The sequence below is a fragment of the Epinephelus fuscoguttatus genome, linkage group LG2 (assembly GCF_011397635.1).
Source record: "Epinephelus fuscoguttatus linkage group LG2, E.fuscoguttatus.final_Chr_v1".
Taxonomy (NCBI): Eukaryota; Metazoa; Chordata; class Actinopteri; order Perciformes; family Serranidae; genus Epinephelus; species Epinephelus fuscoguttatus.
The window spans coordinates 10,010,336-10,026,372 of NC_064753.1; the positions used below are offsets into that span (position 1 = coordinate 10,010,336).

Consider the following 16,037-nt stretch of genomic DNA (forward strand, 5'->3'; position numbering starts at 1 on the left):
TACTGTTTTTCTCAGTAGAATCTGGTTGGTCTGATGAGAGCAGAGATGAGTTACTGAAGCTGTTCATGGCTTCCCCTTTGAAACAGGCTTTCTGGTGGAAAGATAAAGCGATGAAAATATTCTTAATATGCCATACACTTAAAATGATATTGATTTTTGTAGGTAGCTAAAATGTGTTTTGTTGCTGACTCCTTCACAATAGTACATTGTTAAGCTTCCATGTCACACCCCAGTGTGCCAACAGATTGATTATGGAAAAGTACCGCTTACAACCCCACTTCAAAAAATCAGAACTATCCCTTAAAGAATATATGAATACGTGTCATCAGGGGCGTAGCCATCATTTCAGAAGTGAGGGGGACAAATTGTTCAGAGGTCTATTGAGTGATTTATCATCCTCTCGCATTCAGTTGCACCTCTCCATAGAGGCTAAAGAACCACATAACCACAAACAGCCACAGTACAGCACCAAGGGACCGACCGAAGATGGATATTTTCCCCAAAATTACATTTGAATTAAATTATGAGTGGTCATCAGGAGAGGATGAGGAAAAGGAAAGCCAGGACTCTTCTGTGCAGACCTCCAGGTGTGTTTGTGTAACATCAGCCGACCTCGACAAACTGGAGATTAGCAAAAATTAAGCGAACACGGTCAGGAATTATCACTGATCATCTGATGAGCCTCATAGACGACCACTCATAATTTAATTCAAATGTAATTTTGGGGAAAATATCCATCTTCTTGGTGTAACGCCAGTGTCAGTTTGCGTCACTGTAGCGAGTGTAACAGCTGGTTAATTAACGGTTGTGTTTATATTTATAACACCTGTGAGTACTGTTACAAGTCCCACTGATGTTATACTCTATATCCACGGAATGCTTCTCGTCCAATCAAAGTACTCCTTCGGAACTAACTGTTGTATAATTAACTTTATGTCTTAGCCAAACAGAACACTATTTTACTACATTTTGTAATTTGTAGACTACTTAAATAGCCAAACATACCCCATACCTCACATCAAAGTGTAGTGTGTGGCATATCCGATGTACATGAGTTATTACCTCATTGTTTTGAGTTAGTATCCCTCAATGATGTTATCCATCATGACTGAGAGATGAAGAGTATGGATTGTCGAAGGCTGTAACTGTACTCATTCACCTCATTATTGGACTTGGTAACTCATTATTTTGACTTAGTATGTCATTATTTTGACTTAGTATGTCATTATTTCGACTTGGTATCTCATTATTTTGACTTAGTATCTCATTATTTTGAGTTATTAGATCTTATTTTTTTTCCATCAAGTGGGCTTCCATACCCATGCGTGTGATGTGTATGTGTGCTGCCAACTTTGGAAAACATGAAACAGTTGCAGAGTGAGTTTCACTTCCCCAGAAGCCTGTAAGTGTCAGTACTTGTTTACCACTGTGACGAGACAATTTCTTTTTTTCTTGCGTTAATAGGAAAACAGTAACATTCAGAAACTTCCTCTTTTCTCAAGGCACTTTACTCTACTCTTAGATTTAGTCATGTTGAAATATTGACATCCTGTGAACAACTACATTGTAAGTGGTGAATTTATTTTCTTCTCTCTCAGTAATAATTACTATAAATAAAAATATGACAGTTTACTCTCTCATAAGCAGATCAATTAGATTCCCTGTCAAAATGAACATCAGTAGCTTAAAAGAGTTGGGGCATAATATTTCCTTTAAAAAACACGTCAGACATGAATCACTTTTAGTCTGTATGAGCTCTCCACCCCCGCTCCACCACTACCATGTGACATATGTAGATGTGAAACTTGGTGCTGATTCAACAGGCAAATCTCACACAAGCAGAACAACACTGCATCAAACAGTCGCACCATATGTGTGTTGGAGAAAAAGTGAGACATGATGTGGATTACTCTGTTTCTGGTGACACTTGTGTGGGTTTCAACAACCCAAGCCGATGGTGAGTTTTTCTCTTTTTATTGTGTTTTTTTATGGTTGTCTGCTTATGTGTCAAATGCAGTTTTAACCGTTAATACATTAAGGTCCTAGATCTGTAACACCAGAGGAAAATGGTGTCACTTATGGTACTGTGCCACCCAGCCCGAGGGACTCTGACTCAACCTGTAAGTGGTGATCATATGTCACATATAAGTTTAATCCTATTCACCTGTCTGTCTTATCTCCATATTTTGTACTACCTCTGACTTTTTCCACTTTTTTTCTCTGTCACTCCGACAGACTACTGTGAAAACGTCCTCAGAGACTGTGAAACTGACGTCCTCTGGATCAGGTAACTCATACTGCTCTAATAAATGCTGGGATAGCTTTGACATGATTGTGACACCCTGGAACAAAATAAGTACATAAAAAACGACTGAGAAAATTATTAATTATAACTTACCATGTTGTTGTCGGAGGAAATATTTCTCTTCATCAGCCTTTTAGGAACTAAATGCACATGACTGCATTTTTTACCACAGTGTTTTGAAATGGCTTTATCAGCCAAAGAGGTGTTCACCTTCTTCAACCTATAAATGACTGTGGCATAAAAATCATGTCAAAGGTTAAAAAGACAACTGAGATGTGTTGTTTGCTCACCTAAAATCAATACCTATCAATGTTCATGTAAGTGTTTGTTTTGCTGAAATGCTGAAATATGTGTTGGTAGGTGTTATGAGAAAGGAATTGGGAGGTGTATACCAAAACGACGTGGGCCTATAAGAGACTTCATTCTTCTGCAGGCAAACTCATCTCAAGAGGTGAGAGCAAAATTTTGGATAACTGGCTTCGAGCTCTTGTCTCATCTGGCTATCAGACAGTCTAAAGTTTTGTGTGAAATGCATCAACAAATGAGCAAAACAGAAGGAAAATAGTTTGAGTTGTTTACTCATCATACACATAGGGTTCAGGATGTTAGTTTCCACTGCAATGTCTTTACTCACAACATGTGCAGAAACCAGTGCAATCACCAACAAGTTCATCTCTATAAATAAATAATACCAATCCATTTTTTGCATGTTTTGTGTAAACTGTATGTTTTATGTTTTGTTTAGGCTGAAGTGAGTCCCACTTCTAAACACAGGGTTTACATCCCATCCTCAGCTCTCAGGAGAAGCAGAGAAGATGAGTCTCGTGAGGAGGAGGTACGGCTGGTGGCCTCTGTGGTCAACAGCACTTTCTTCAAGGTCAGTAGTTGCTCTGAAGGTAAACGAGTCCATCCCTCATTGATCGCCCTTATTAATCAAATGCTAATCCGAATAGATGTGTACATAAAGAGAAGTAGGCAAATTAAGGAATTTGTGTAGCAAATTAAGGAATTTGTTTAGCTTTGGGAAATCTGATGTGCGAAAGGAGGATGGATGCAGAGGAGGACCTTCATATTATTGTGACACTGGCCTCTACTTTAAGTTAGCTCCTACTGTGTAATTACACGAGTGCCTTGCCCTCATGTTGATTTGCATTGATTTCCACACACTCACAGTAGCCATTGTGTATATTAAAATGAAGGAAAGGTTGATTGAGGAAGCTGATTTATCTTTAATTGACAGTCCAGTATGTCATGTGTTGCAGCTGAGTCCCCCTCAGAGAAGACCACGTGGGAGACATTTCACACCAGTCCACATACAAGGCACTGTTCTGGGGGGGTTAGTCCTGGTAGTGAAGGTAGGGAAGTATGCTGTCCAAAACCTTCCAGAGCCCGTCAAATTAACCTTCCAACACAACAAAGAGGTAAAGAGACTAAACCAGCTATTACAGTGTTATATTTGTAGCATGTATCAATCTCCTGTCTTCTTATACTTTGAATATGTTTCAGGAGGTGAATGGGACGTGTGTGTTTTGGCAGGAGTCACATCTTGACAATACAACAGGTAGGCTACACATGCCAGCCTACAGTCTTTTTGCTCTTAAATAAACAGTCAGATTTGTACATGATACCGTGTGTGTGTTTTAGGTCATTGGAGCGCAGTCGGCTGCGAGACCAGTGACACAGGAACTGACTTTATTTGCAGCTGCAACCACCTGAGCTTCTTTGCTGTGCTTGTGGTAAAATAAACATTTTCTCTCATCAGTCACTCGCTAACTAATGTACAATCATTTGCCATGAAGAGATGTTTTCAATAATTGTTTTCAATAATCTAAAATGTAAATGTGTTATGTTGTGTGTCACAAAAAGTGTTGCATGCCTGGTAAATAGTGTCATTGGCTTGTGGTGTGTTTTCTCGTCACTTGGGCGGCTGCCCCCTGCCCTTCCTTAAAGCTACAAGAGACCTCACACTTAACTGTAACGTCAATCAAGATGATTATAAAAGTATTTAATTATTTATTTAGTGGTTGTTGATATACAAAGATGCTCTAAGATTTTTGCTTTTACTGCTAGCACAGTCTGCAACCACAACTAATCTGTATCATTCAGTCCAGTTTGCCTAATTTCCCAAGATTTAGAAATAAAACAAGCCCATACTTTGCCACACAGTTCTACTTCTCATTTTCATCAAACCAAAATAATTCAGAATTTTTATGCCTCAGCGCCAGCGATAGCCGTGGTCCAGGGGCGTTGTTTTCAGGTTGTCCGTCCGTCCGTACATCCGCACGTCTGATGTACATACATCATGTCTGTCCCATCCTTGTGAACACAACATTTCTAGAACGCCTCAAGGGAATTTCTTCAAATTTGGCACAAATGTCTATTTAGACTCAACAAGGAACTGATTAGTTTTTGGTGGTCATAGGTCAAAGGTAAGGGTCACTGTGACCTTGTCTGTGTCATTCTTGTGAACGTGGTATCTCAAGAACGCCTCAAAGCCTCCCAAAATTTTGTGGTCAAAGGTCAAGGTCAGTGTGACCTCCCAAAATATGTTTTTGGCCAGAATTCAAGAATTTGTATAGTAAGTATGACAAAACTTCACACAAATGTCCGACAAGATAAAAAAAAATGTAATGACGATGTTTTATATCCAAAAGGTCAAATGTCAACTTCACTGTGACATCTTAATTTTCAGCATCAAACACTTTTATGGACATTATTCAGTGTCTTAACTAAAGAACAGAAGGGGAGACATTTGGTTAGATACTTAATTGATGACACTAATCTTGGGTGTCCACCTTGAATTTGTGCTGAATGAATAGATGTTCTTTGCTGTTGGGGTGACAATGGGTGTGAAGCGTCCATGTTTTCACAGACATGTGTGGAGGCATACAAACGCGGGGTGGTAATTCTAGTTTGTTCTGTGTTCTTACAAACGTGCATGCAGATTATCATATATATTTCAAACGTGCACTCAGAGCACAAGCTGAGACGATAGACTACAACTGAGAGGGTCATGGAGTTCACCGAAATGTGCAATGTTTTATCCCACAAATCGCCTATCCAGGTGAAATTCCAAGATTTTAGTGATTATAGGCTGTCACTTGAGGTACAAAATTGTCATTCAAGGTCCCATCCAAAGTCACACAAAACTTGCAAGAGAAAATGCAGATGAATAGCCACTAATTCAGCCAAGCATAAAAATGCAATTTATGTACATTTTTAAATTGCGCATGAATTCCGCCTGAATTTTTATTATATCTGCTTCTGTTCCAGAACCCTGAATTATCCGTGGATGAAAGTGACGCTGTGAAACTTAGCTACATCACTTACACTGGATCAGCACTTTCCATCTTCTTCACAGTTATCAGCTTGATCATCTACATATGTCTACAGTGAGTCTTCAGTTTGACTTAAAACGATTATTTCCATAAGACTTGAGGAAATTGTATTGAAATATATAAGGATATCCTTTCACAGAGATCATCGTCATACTGCTTCACTGTTTGACACATAGATGCAGGGGGGTTGATCTAGTTTTCTGTCAGGATGTGGGCATGAACAGGAAAAACATAGTCATAGATGTATATTTGAAACTCAGCTGAATACATACACGTTCTTTTCTAAGCTATAGAGCCCAGAAGCAAAACGTTCCGGTCGTCTTCACACAGTGGTGCTTTATAATCAACAGCAAGGTTTTCTGCACTGCCAATATAGCCAACCTCTGTGTTAGAGTTTAGACAGGCTGTCATGACTAAAAGTGAAACACCACCTCGCCAGTGGTGTCATATGTCATGCTGAAAGTAGCAGTACACTATAACGTAGACAGATGACCAAGGGAATTACTATGCTTTACCCAGAGTGCTTGTGGGATGGTTGACCAGTGTCTGAAACCCTCTCCCCCCACGCCTTCCTCATGTCAGAACTGGGGGCTTTGCATTTGACAATTTCTGTAACTTTCCAAATAATAGTCTGACAATTATGCCTCTCTTTCAAGATCTATTTATTAACACAACTACTTCTGTCACTTTTTTTTTGTACAAAAATCTGACTGCAACACTATGAATGTTTCCAGTAAAGACAAAAGTGATTGCATCTCTACATGTCACACAAACTAGTCTCAAATCAGAGTACTGTGGCACAGTAACCAGACAGTCTGCACAGAGTGAAAAAAACTTTTAAACCAGCAACTAAAATAACTTCTAACATCTTAACTGTCTGGGTGAGATAAGTGGGAGGAAGTGCCACGTTCAGTGCAAGTGGAAACGCTGCGAAAAGTCCCCAAATAACAATGGGTATTGCTGTTTGTTGGTCTCCAACAGGAGTCTGCAGCACATGGGTGTCACACCATCCATCAGCTCTTATACCACATGAATGTAGAAATGTTTGATATAAAACATACATTACAATTGTATCTGTGGTTTGCAGAAAAGTACAAATCTAACATTTCCTTCTGGTGAATGGGCTGACTGAATCTCCTCAATAGGCAATACAAAAATGATCATAATATATTGTAAACTGTTTCCTCTTCAGACGGCGACGTCCAGAGAAGGCCATCGGTGTGCATTTGCAACTGACAGTAGCACTGCTGTGCCTCCACATCATCTTCCTGCTGTCCAACCTCTGGGTGTGGCAGCTGAATGAGACTGAGGACAGCTGGGTTTGCAGGGGTTTGGGTCTCCTTTTACACTGGTCCCTACTGGCCACCTTCAGCTGGGCAGCTCTGGAGGGATTCCACCTCTACCTTCTCCTAATCCGAGTCTTTAACATCTACGTCAGGAGATACCTGCTCAAACTCAGCCTGGTGGGATGGGGTGAGTGGAGCCTGGTTGAGATGGTGTTTCTGTCAAATGTTTAAGGTGTATGAATTCACTTTTTAACTGTGCTATCAATGAGTCAGAAAATTATGACGGATATTTTTAAATTTAAAAAAGTCTTCAATTATTATGTTTTTGGGAAATTTGAGAACATCAATGTAAATGCTTAGAATTCTTTCCATGATCATGTCTTCACATTGTAATATGGACAGTTTTAATTCAGATTGTGGCGATACGGGGGCGTTTTACTCAAGGCAGATATGGACGTTTTACTCAAGGCAGATATGACACGATTCCTTGTTTTAAAAAAAAAAAAAAAGAAAAAAAAAGCATATGCTTTATTACAAAAAGACAATTTAACAATACCAGTTACACAGGGGCAAATAAATGGGGGACTAAACTAGGGCTGAGGCTTACCGGGGTGAAGAGGCTATTGATGGTGTGGAGAAACCCCAACCAGAAATATAAGCACCCAGACACTCGTGACAGTCACACGCACACAGTGAGGAGACCCAGAACCCAGGGGAGCACAGCACACGAAAGGGGGGGGGGGGGACCCCGCCACCAGGTCACCACCACCACCGGACCTCAGCAACTAAAAACAAAACAAAGGGGAAATTAGTGGGGTCACACCAACACAATTCAATAAACAGAAATATCCTAAACAAAACAGGCCATTGGCAGGCAATATAAATCAAACTAAACAAAAATACAAACTGCCAACCGCCAAATAAAGAAAAGACAAATACTGAAAAAAATTAATCCTCTGCCCAAACAAAATATCAAAGCCAAAGAAATTAGGGAAATCAGACAACAGGCAGAGGGAACTGAATACAGTAACCAAGAAAACAAAACCCATCCACCACAAAAAGGGTTTAACCCCACTCCCCAGTCGAACGTCGTTAAAATTGAGTTAATTAAATGGTCGGTAAAACATAATACCAAGGCGTACAACGCAGGCAGATCAACCAAAACGAGTAGACAAAACAGGCTAAAGCAAAAAAGGAAAAACAACAAAAGCTAAGCAGCCGCGGTGAAAAACAGCAGCTGTGAGAAACAGCGATCCAAAAGCAGCCGCAAAAGAAGCACCAAAAAGCAACGAAAAGAAAAAGCAACGAAAAGAAAAAGCAGCAGCGAAAAGCAGAAAGCAAAAACACTGTTTGACACATAGATGCAGGGGGGTTGATATAGTTTTCTGTCAGGATGTGGGCATGAACAGGAAAAACATAGTCATAGATGTATCTGAAACTCAGCTGAATACATACACGGTCTTTTCTAAGCTAGAGAGCCCAGAAGTAAAACGTTTATTATCTATAAATTTAGCATGTGCATACAACAATTGGGAATGCAGGAAGCTACATACCAGTTAGCAGGTCGACCAGTCTCTCACACACACACACACACACACACACACACACACACACACACACACACACACACACACACACACACACACACGAGGAAGAGGGTAACGCGCAGCTACCGGCGTCCACCTACAATCCGGCTATTGTTAGCCGCGGTCATTATCAGCTGTTTAACAGGCAGAGAGGGAGACACTCACCACAGCAGGCCATTTAGGTGACACACACACGAGCCTGGGAAGCACCAAGTCAGCCACTCTGCAACACAACACAAAATCATTAGCTCCCTGCCACATGAGCCGAAAGCAGCAGGTGAGCAGACAAACCGCGTTACCTGTCCGAAACAAAACGTCCGGCTCGGAAATGACGTCACCCGTCGGAAGCAGCGAGAGAGAGAGAACTGGCAGGGTGGGATCGCCCCTTTTATAGGTGGGTGCGCCTCCGGTGGTTGGCTGTGCCATTGCCAATTAGGCATGGCAACCCACAGGTCTCTGTACTGCCACAAAAGCAATTTCATCAAGTTACAAGGGCCTTTTTTTTAACCACTAGGGGCGCAATAAACCAACGTACAGTTTTTGTATCTCACGTTGTAGCATCAGGCTCCCAGAAACTCTGCTCGGCCTTGCAGTCAGTTTTTCCCAGTGGCCACTTGAAAGAAAGAAAATATAATAAAAATCCTGCTGCCAAAAAGAATTCTCCCCATAGACCACCATTATAAAAGAGATGTCTGTGAAACTGTTGGCAGGGCACCTTTAACTGCAAACAAGGTTAATTATGACTCTTTTTATTATGAAGTGTTAGGCGTGATGTGTAACAGTACAACATCAGCCTTTAGTGTGACATACAGCATACATGTTGGCAGCACTTTATAAATAATAACAGCAGGATAATATTGCAATAACAATCATTTGCTCTCCCTGTTACATGGTGGCTGACCTCGTCCTCTACTCGGAGGGTAAGGAGCTCCCAGACCTCATTGTTTTTCCAATTTGCGGACCATTACGGTTGCTGTTCTTCTTCTTTGCGTTTGCTGCTAACTGCTACTATCCACTTTTTAAACCTCCCAACAGTGGGTCACACATGTAACAAGTCATCAAAACGTCACACCTGTCCCATCCATTGTCCCGTCCTGCTGGCTGGTCCCTTTACACAGACGTTGATTCACTGGTGTTTCTACCTCTGCTGCTTCTAACTCTGTCCCCCCATTCAGTGATGGTACCTTTTAAAAAGAATGGCCAGATAAAACAACTGAAATTATACTCGTTTTGAACAGGCAGTGTAAAAGGGCACAAAAGTCACAGAGGTTCGTTTATTTTGCATCCTGGAGGGGCTGAATAATGAGGCTCCGTCACACACAGGAATAAGCTTAATCAGGCTTAAGTTATACAGTCAATAATTGGTAATATGATCAATTCATTGTAGGTTTTGGTCTTAATGGGATTCTGTAAAAATAAAACTAATATAGAATATTACTAGACTTGCCTTTTAAGCTCAGTTATGCAAAGAGGGAGTCAATAGGAAACCACAGCTTATTTTTATCCTGGACCTCCCAGGTAAATCATCATGGTTATGACCTTTCTGCTAAGTGTGGTTGGTAATGCACCAAAAAAGCATCAATGCAATAAGTGGAAGTCTGTAGGCGATATAAACGTCACAGGTTTCAAAACTTTTAAAAACCCTCAAATGTTGGAATTTTGATCATAATCTTTATTTTGGTCTTTGGTTTAATAAAATGATTTTAAAAACTGAGAACTGGTGTGTTCTGTCGTCCTGTCTGTGCTCAGGCAAGCATGTCGAATGGTAATCAGAGCTTGTTAAATGAACTCCTCTATCTGTCTTGTCTTTACACAGGTCTCCCAACACTGATTGCAGTGGTTTGTGGGATTTCAGGCGTTTACGGCAAATTCAATCCAGAATCGGAGGGTGTCAACATCAGCAACTCACCAATGCAGTTGTAAGAATTGTTGGGATTTATCCATTCAACCATGCAGGAGGTTTGAATTCTTAATTGCTGACTTTGATTTTTTAATCTGCAGATGCTGGATGAGCAGACACAGGCTTTTAGTCAGCTACATCACCACTGTTGCCTTCCCATGCCTTGTGATACTGTGTAATTCCTGCATGCTGGTCCTGGTGGTGTTTAAGTTCTGGGGGCTAAGGGCAGGTAGTGGAGCCATTGGAAGCAGTAGTGGCTGGAGGAGGACGAAGAGAGAGAATAGGGGCAAGTTATGGAAGGACTGTGCCACAGTGCTGGGTCTCAGCTGCGTGCTGGGCTTACCTTGGGGGTTAGCAACCATCAGCTACATCACCATCCCTGGAATCTACATATTCACAATACTAATCTCCCTGCAGGGTCAGTATGTGCATGGTCCTCATATAAAGGATCCACTGTGCTTTTATGATTTACTGGAAGAATTCACAGCCTTTCTTTTTTCTACCTAGGTGTATACATGTTCCTGTGGTCCGTGGCTTTGAACCGCAAGTCTCGATCTGACTATAATTCCTCAACCAAAGACCCTTCCTCTCAGAAAGTGATGACCACCAGTTTCAATAATTGATATTCACACCTGACACACATGTATTATCCATTGCCTATATTAGGTGTTTACATGCCTTTGGACTGCAGTCAGTTGAATGATAACTGACAATAATGCATCAAACACGCATCATGAACAGTAACCCCTTCTAATTATTTATTGTTTTTATGATTCTTATGGTTACAATAGGTTGTCACTGGTGAATCACTGAATAAAAATATCTCTGTCTTTTCTGTGAGCATTATAATACGTCATGATCAGAAGGACAACTTTGTTAAAGCAGCGCAGACACCGTGGATCCTACAGACACTGTGTGCTAATGTACTTCCAAAGATTAACACAGATATGTTACATTTGTTACAGAAACTGTCTAATAAAAAGGACACAGTACAAGTTCATCTTTGTCCAGTATAGCAGTGTGTTGTGTCTGAATTCTTGATGCTACATTTTGTATCGGGTAAGGTGGCGTTATGATGGAAATCCTACACAGTGAAATGTACTCATTAAAAGCATTAAATATCCTTCATCAAACTTAGAACTTAGAATATTACGATTTACTACAATGGCACAGTCACACCAAACATGAGTACAGTGATATTCATCAAAGCAACTTCACAAAATATTTGATTCCACGAACCGGAAAGTGCTAACACCATTCTGTCACAATAGCTCTCCAAGCTTTTTTCTGCATAATGTCCTTTGACACCATGTGCCGCAAAAAACACCCAGGTGTGATTAAAAAGATTTCTAGGCTTTGGTGCCACAAACACCATTAGAAAACACTGCATTGTGTTACTAAAAGTACCCAGGTCTAGTGACACAAACACCACTGGAAACATTGCAAAGGGTCTCCAAAAAAACAGCCGATGTTGTTGGTGTCAAACAGTGGTCTGCAGCTTGGCAGCCATCTTGCTTTGGCGTCACACCATCCCCTCCACCTCCTGATGATAAAATCAGCTCATATAGCCTACTAAGTCACTTTATGAAATATGTATGTGCTATATATGAAATGTACAAATTTTTACATTTTTACATAAGATCATAGTTTAGTCAACATACCTTACTACTGCTCAGAGGATGTACAATTTTAAGAAACAAACAGAAAAACCCTTAGTACTGTAATGAGCCGGCCCGGAACAGGCGTTGTCAGAGGCCAACAAACACTACAACTCAGGGTGTAAATAATAGACAAAACTTTATTTAAAGATACTATTTATTGTCATCTGGAGAAAGGGGAAGGTGGCACAGCAGTGGAGACACGCAGAGGGTGTCCCAAAGGAGGAGAGCTCAAGTACCATCGAGCAGTTCAGGATCATCTCACTCCTCAGTGTCGAGGGCAAGATATTCTTTAGTATCGTTGCCCGGCGCATGACGGAGTTCCTCCTGAGGAACAGTTATATCGATACCTCTGTGCAGAAGGGGGGAGTTCCAAAGGTTCCAGGTTGCATCAAGCATACAGGAGTCATCACCCAGCTGATCCAGGAGGCATGGGAAGGCAAAGGAGACCTGGCAGTCCTTTGGCTCGACCTTGCCAATGCCTACGGGTCTATCCCACACAAGCTGGTGGAAACCTTGCTTGACTGATACCACGTTCCAGGCAAGATCAAGGACCTCATACTGGACTATTACAGCTGCTTCAGTTTGAGAGTCACTTCCAGAACAGAAACATCCGCACTTCATCGGCTTGAGAAGGGCATTATCACTGGATGCACCATTTCAGTGATATTGTTTGCCTTGGCCATGAATATGCTGGTGAAGTCAGCAGAGGTGGAGTGCAGAGGCCCACTCACCAACTCAGGTATGCGGCAGCCCCCCATCAGAGCATTTATGGATGATCTGACAGTGACTACAACATCAGTCCCGGGCTGTAGATGGATCCTCCAAGGCCTTGAGCGTCTCATTAGCTGGGCCCGGATGAACTTCAAGCCATCCAAGTCCAGGTCCCTGGTGGTGAAGAAGGGGAAGGTCACAGACCAGTTTCGCTTCTCACTAGGAGGCACCCAGATTCCATCTGTGGGAGAGAAGCCAGTTAAGAGCCTGGTCAAGATCTATGACTGCACTTTGAAGGACACCGCAGCACTCGAAGCAACATCAGAGGAGTTCGGAACCTGGCTAACAGCAGTGGATAAGGCAAGTTTAAAGCCTGGATCTACCAACATGGCACCCTGCCACGACTTCTCTGGCAACTGCTGGTTTATGATGTGCCACTGACCACCGTGGAGTGCTTTGAGAGGAAGGTCAGCTGTTTCCTGCGGAAGTGGTTGGGCTTACCACAAAGCCTCAGCAGCATCGTCTTGTACGGGAGGAACAACAAGCTGAAACTGCCCTTCAGTAGTCTGACAGAGGAGTTTATGGTCACCCGAGCAAGAGAGGTGCTGCTGTATAGGGACTCCAGTGACGTCAAAGTCTCCTCGGCTGGCATAGAAGTAAGAACCAGCAGGAAGTGGAAGGCTCACGAGGCAGTCAACCAGGCTGAGTCCCGCTTGCGACACAGTGAGCTGGTGGGAACAGTGGCGTCCGGACGGTCAGGTCTCGGGAGCAACCCAAGACCTCACTTCAACAAGGCCCAGAGAAAGGAAAGGCGTCAGCCGATCCAGGAGGAGGTCCGAGCAGGGGTGGAGGAAGCCCACTGCACTAGGACAGTAGGGATGCGGCAGCAGGGGGCGTGGACCCGATGGGAGGAGGCAGCTGACCAGAAGATATCATGGACAGAGCTATGGTGATCTGAGCCACACCGGATCAAGTTCCTCATCCAGTCGGTGTACGATGTCCTCCCAAGCCCGTCCAACCTCTTCCGCTGGGGCCTGGCTGAGAATCCACTGTGCCCTCTCTGCCAGAGTGCTGGATCGCTGGAGCACATCCTGAGCTGCTGCGCAAGGGCGCTGGGGGACGGGAGCTACCGCTAGCGCCATGACCAAGTGTTGCGGGCCATCGCAGAGGTCATCAGCGCAGGCATCTCCACCAGTAAACACCAACAACCAATAAGGCAGCCCCTCGCCTCTGTTAGGGCTGGGGAGAAGCAGCAGTGCCGGAGTCAAGCAGGGGGGCTGCTGGCAACAGCTCGAGACTGGCAGCTGAAAGTCGACCTAGGGAGACAGCTCAAATTCCCGGAGAACATTGCAGTGACCACACTCAGGCCAGACATGGTCCTGGTGTCAGAAACAACTAGGCAAGTGGTCCTGCTGGAGTTGACTGTTCCCTGGGAAGACCGGATGGAGGAGGCCTTTGAGAGGAAGAGGGCCAAGTATGAGGAGCTGGCAGGCGAATGCCAAAGCAGAGGATGGAGGACCTGATGCAACCCCATCGAGGTCGGGTGCAGAGGATTCGTAGGCCAGTCTCTCATCAGAGCACTCAGGATTTTGGGAGTGAAGGGACAGCACAACAGAAGAGCCATCAAAAACATCACTGACGCAGCAGAAAAGGCGTCCAGATGGCTGTGGATCAAGCGGGAAGATCCGTGGACAACCAAAGCTACTTAGACACAAGCCGGGACTGATCACCCCGGCTGGGTCGCCTGGGCGAGGGTGTCTGTTGTGAGACCCGAAACACCCAGTGAACCCAGGATACAACACTGATGATGTGTCTAAGCTGCACTGAAAGTGTATTTAGAACTAAAATGTACAAGATAGGGCACCGAGACACTGAACTAACTAATTCACCTATGGGCAGACTTCTACCCTAACCGGCAAAACACACAGATAATCAGTGCAACATATTACACACTGGCGTGTGTTGGGAAGAGGAGGAGCTAAATATGATCATTGGCAATAATTCATAATTATTAATATTAATTATGGATTATTAAAATATTTGATTAATTAATTAATAATTAATTAATTATTACATAAGCATAATAATCAAATTAGCTTACAGCGGGGCACCACCGGGAAAACCCGGACCAATGATCAGACGTAAATTCAGTCTCAAGAGTGTTCACTTAGGAAGCTAATTCTAGGGAGATATCAGCAACTATAAGATGAACAGGAAGGAGTGGAGCTCAGGCACTGACTTTGTCAACCAGCTTCATCACAGTATACAATGAAAAACCAAAGCAACCTCTCTTTACAGTATAACAGGGTTTATTCACACTGATGACATTAATTTACAACCAACATCAACATTGCTCTATAAACCCTATCAACTATAAAACATTACCAAACCAACCAGCAAGCATCAAGAAGGGTGTGTGTGTGTATGTGTGTGTGTGTGTGGGTGTGGGAGAAAGTGGGTGAGTGAGCGAGAATGTGTGTGTGTGTGTGTGTGTGTGTATGTATGTCTGAGCGAGTGGGTGTGTAACGCCAGGGCCACACTGCCCGCGGAAGCGCAGCGCACCGAAATTCTCGCGCGCGCCGGAGCACCTCCGTTCACATCAGACGCTGCTCCCAGCTCTTGTTTTTCACTGCCTGGCTTGTCAGATTCCCTCGCGGCTCGCGCAGAAAATAGACCAGACGCCGAACTGATCGCTGCAAATCGTGAGCCTGCCGCGGAGCTTCCCGGCACGGCGCGGCCAGTGTGGACGACACAGTCGGTTAACATGGGCGCCGAAAGGAAACTGCCTTCTCTTCTCGGCGCTTCGAGGCTATTCGCGGCGCTTCCGCGGGCGGTGTGGCCTTAGCGTGAGAGAGGGAGGCGTGCGAGCGTAGCAAGATGGCGGCTGTGACGCTGCAAGCTACGTCACGCAATGGCGGCTCGCCAAGAAAGCACGCGACTCAGTAAAAGGAGGGGAGCCGGTAGAGAGGGACGTTCGAATTGCTCGGCTCCAAGTGTAGGTTAGTGGAAGAGAGGAAGAGAGAAAGGGAAGCACTCAGAAGTGTGGTCACGCAGGCGGTATTGAGATGCAGTAACCCGTCTGTGTTAGGCAGAGACGCGCTGGGCTCAGCTGGTGAGCTGCGTGAATCTGGACATTGAACCAACACAGCCGAAGTACTGATCAATCCCGCGTGCGGGGCGACACAATAGCGGTCCGACGAGGTCGGATCACTGCGTATTACAAGCAGACACAAACGGGCAGGAGAATAAC

At 43.6% G+C, this 16,037-nt stretch overlaps 1 protein-coding gene, 1 long non-coding RNA gene and 1 pseudogene across 2 annotated transcripts; 2 read left to right on the forward strand and 1 right to left on the reverse strand.

The window, feature by feature from the left end:
* The first annotated feature begins 1,193 nt into the window (after positions 1-1,193).
* Positions 1,194-11,428, forward strand: LOC125902552 (adhesion G protein-coupled receptor G3-like). The gene is made up of 13 exons (XM_049599005.1): positions 1,194-1,957; positions 2,040-2,120; positions 2,236-2,287; positions 2,666-2,756; positions 3,051-3,182; positions 3,568-3,726; positions 3,812-3,866; positions 3,950-4,041; positions 5,579-5,697; positions 6,836-7,116; positions 10,332-10,434; positions 10,517-10,833; positions 10,923-11,428. Exons 1-13 carry the CDS (start codon positions 1,897-1,899, stop codon positions 11,036-11,038), a joined length of 1,659 nt encoding a protein of 552 aa, XP_049454962.1. The 5' UTR covers positions 1,194-1,896; the 3' UTR covers positions 11,039-11,428.
* On the reverse strand, positions 7,005-10,312 carry LOC125902561 (uncharacterized). Its single transcript, XR_007451108.1, has 4 exons — positions 8,815-10,312; positions 8,681-8,738; positions 7,537-7,714; positions 7,005-7,145 (listed from the first exon to the last, which is right to left on the reverse strand). It is a non-coding gene; the product is annotated as an uncharacterized LOC125902561 (long non-coding RNA).
* Positions 11,429-12,138: 710 nt separating the features above from the next.
* LOC125879342 (uncharacterized) lies at positions 12,139-14,592 on the forward strand (annotated as a pseudogene).
* Positions 14,593-16,037: the final 1,445 nt, after the last annotated feature.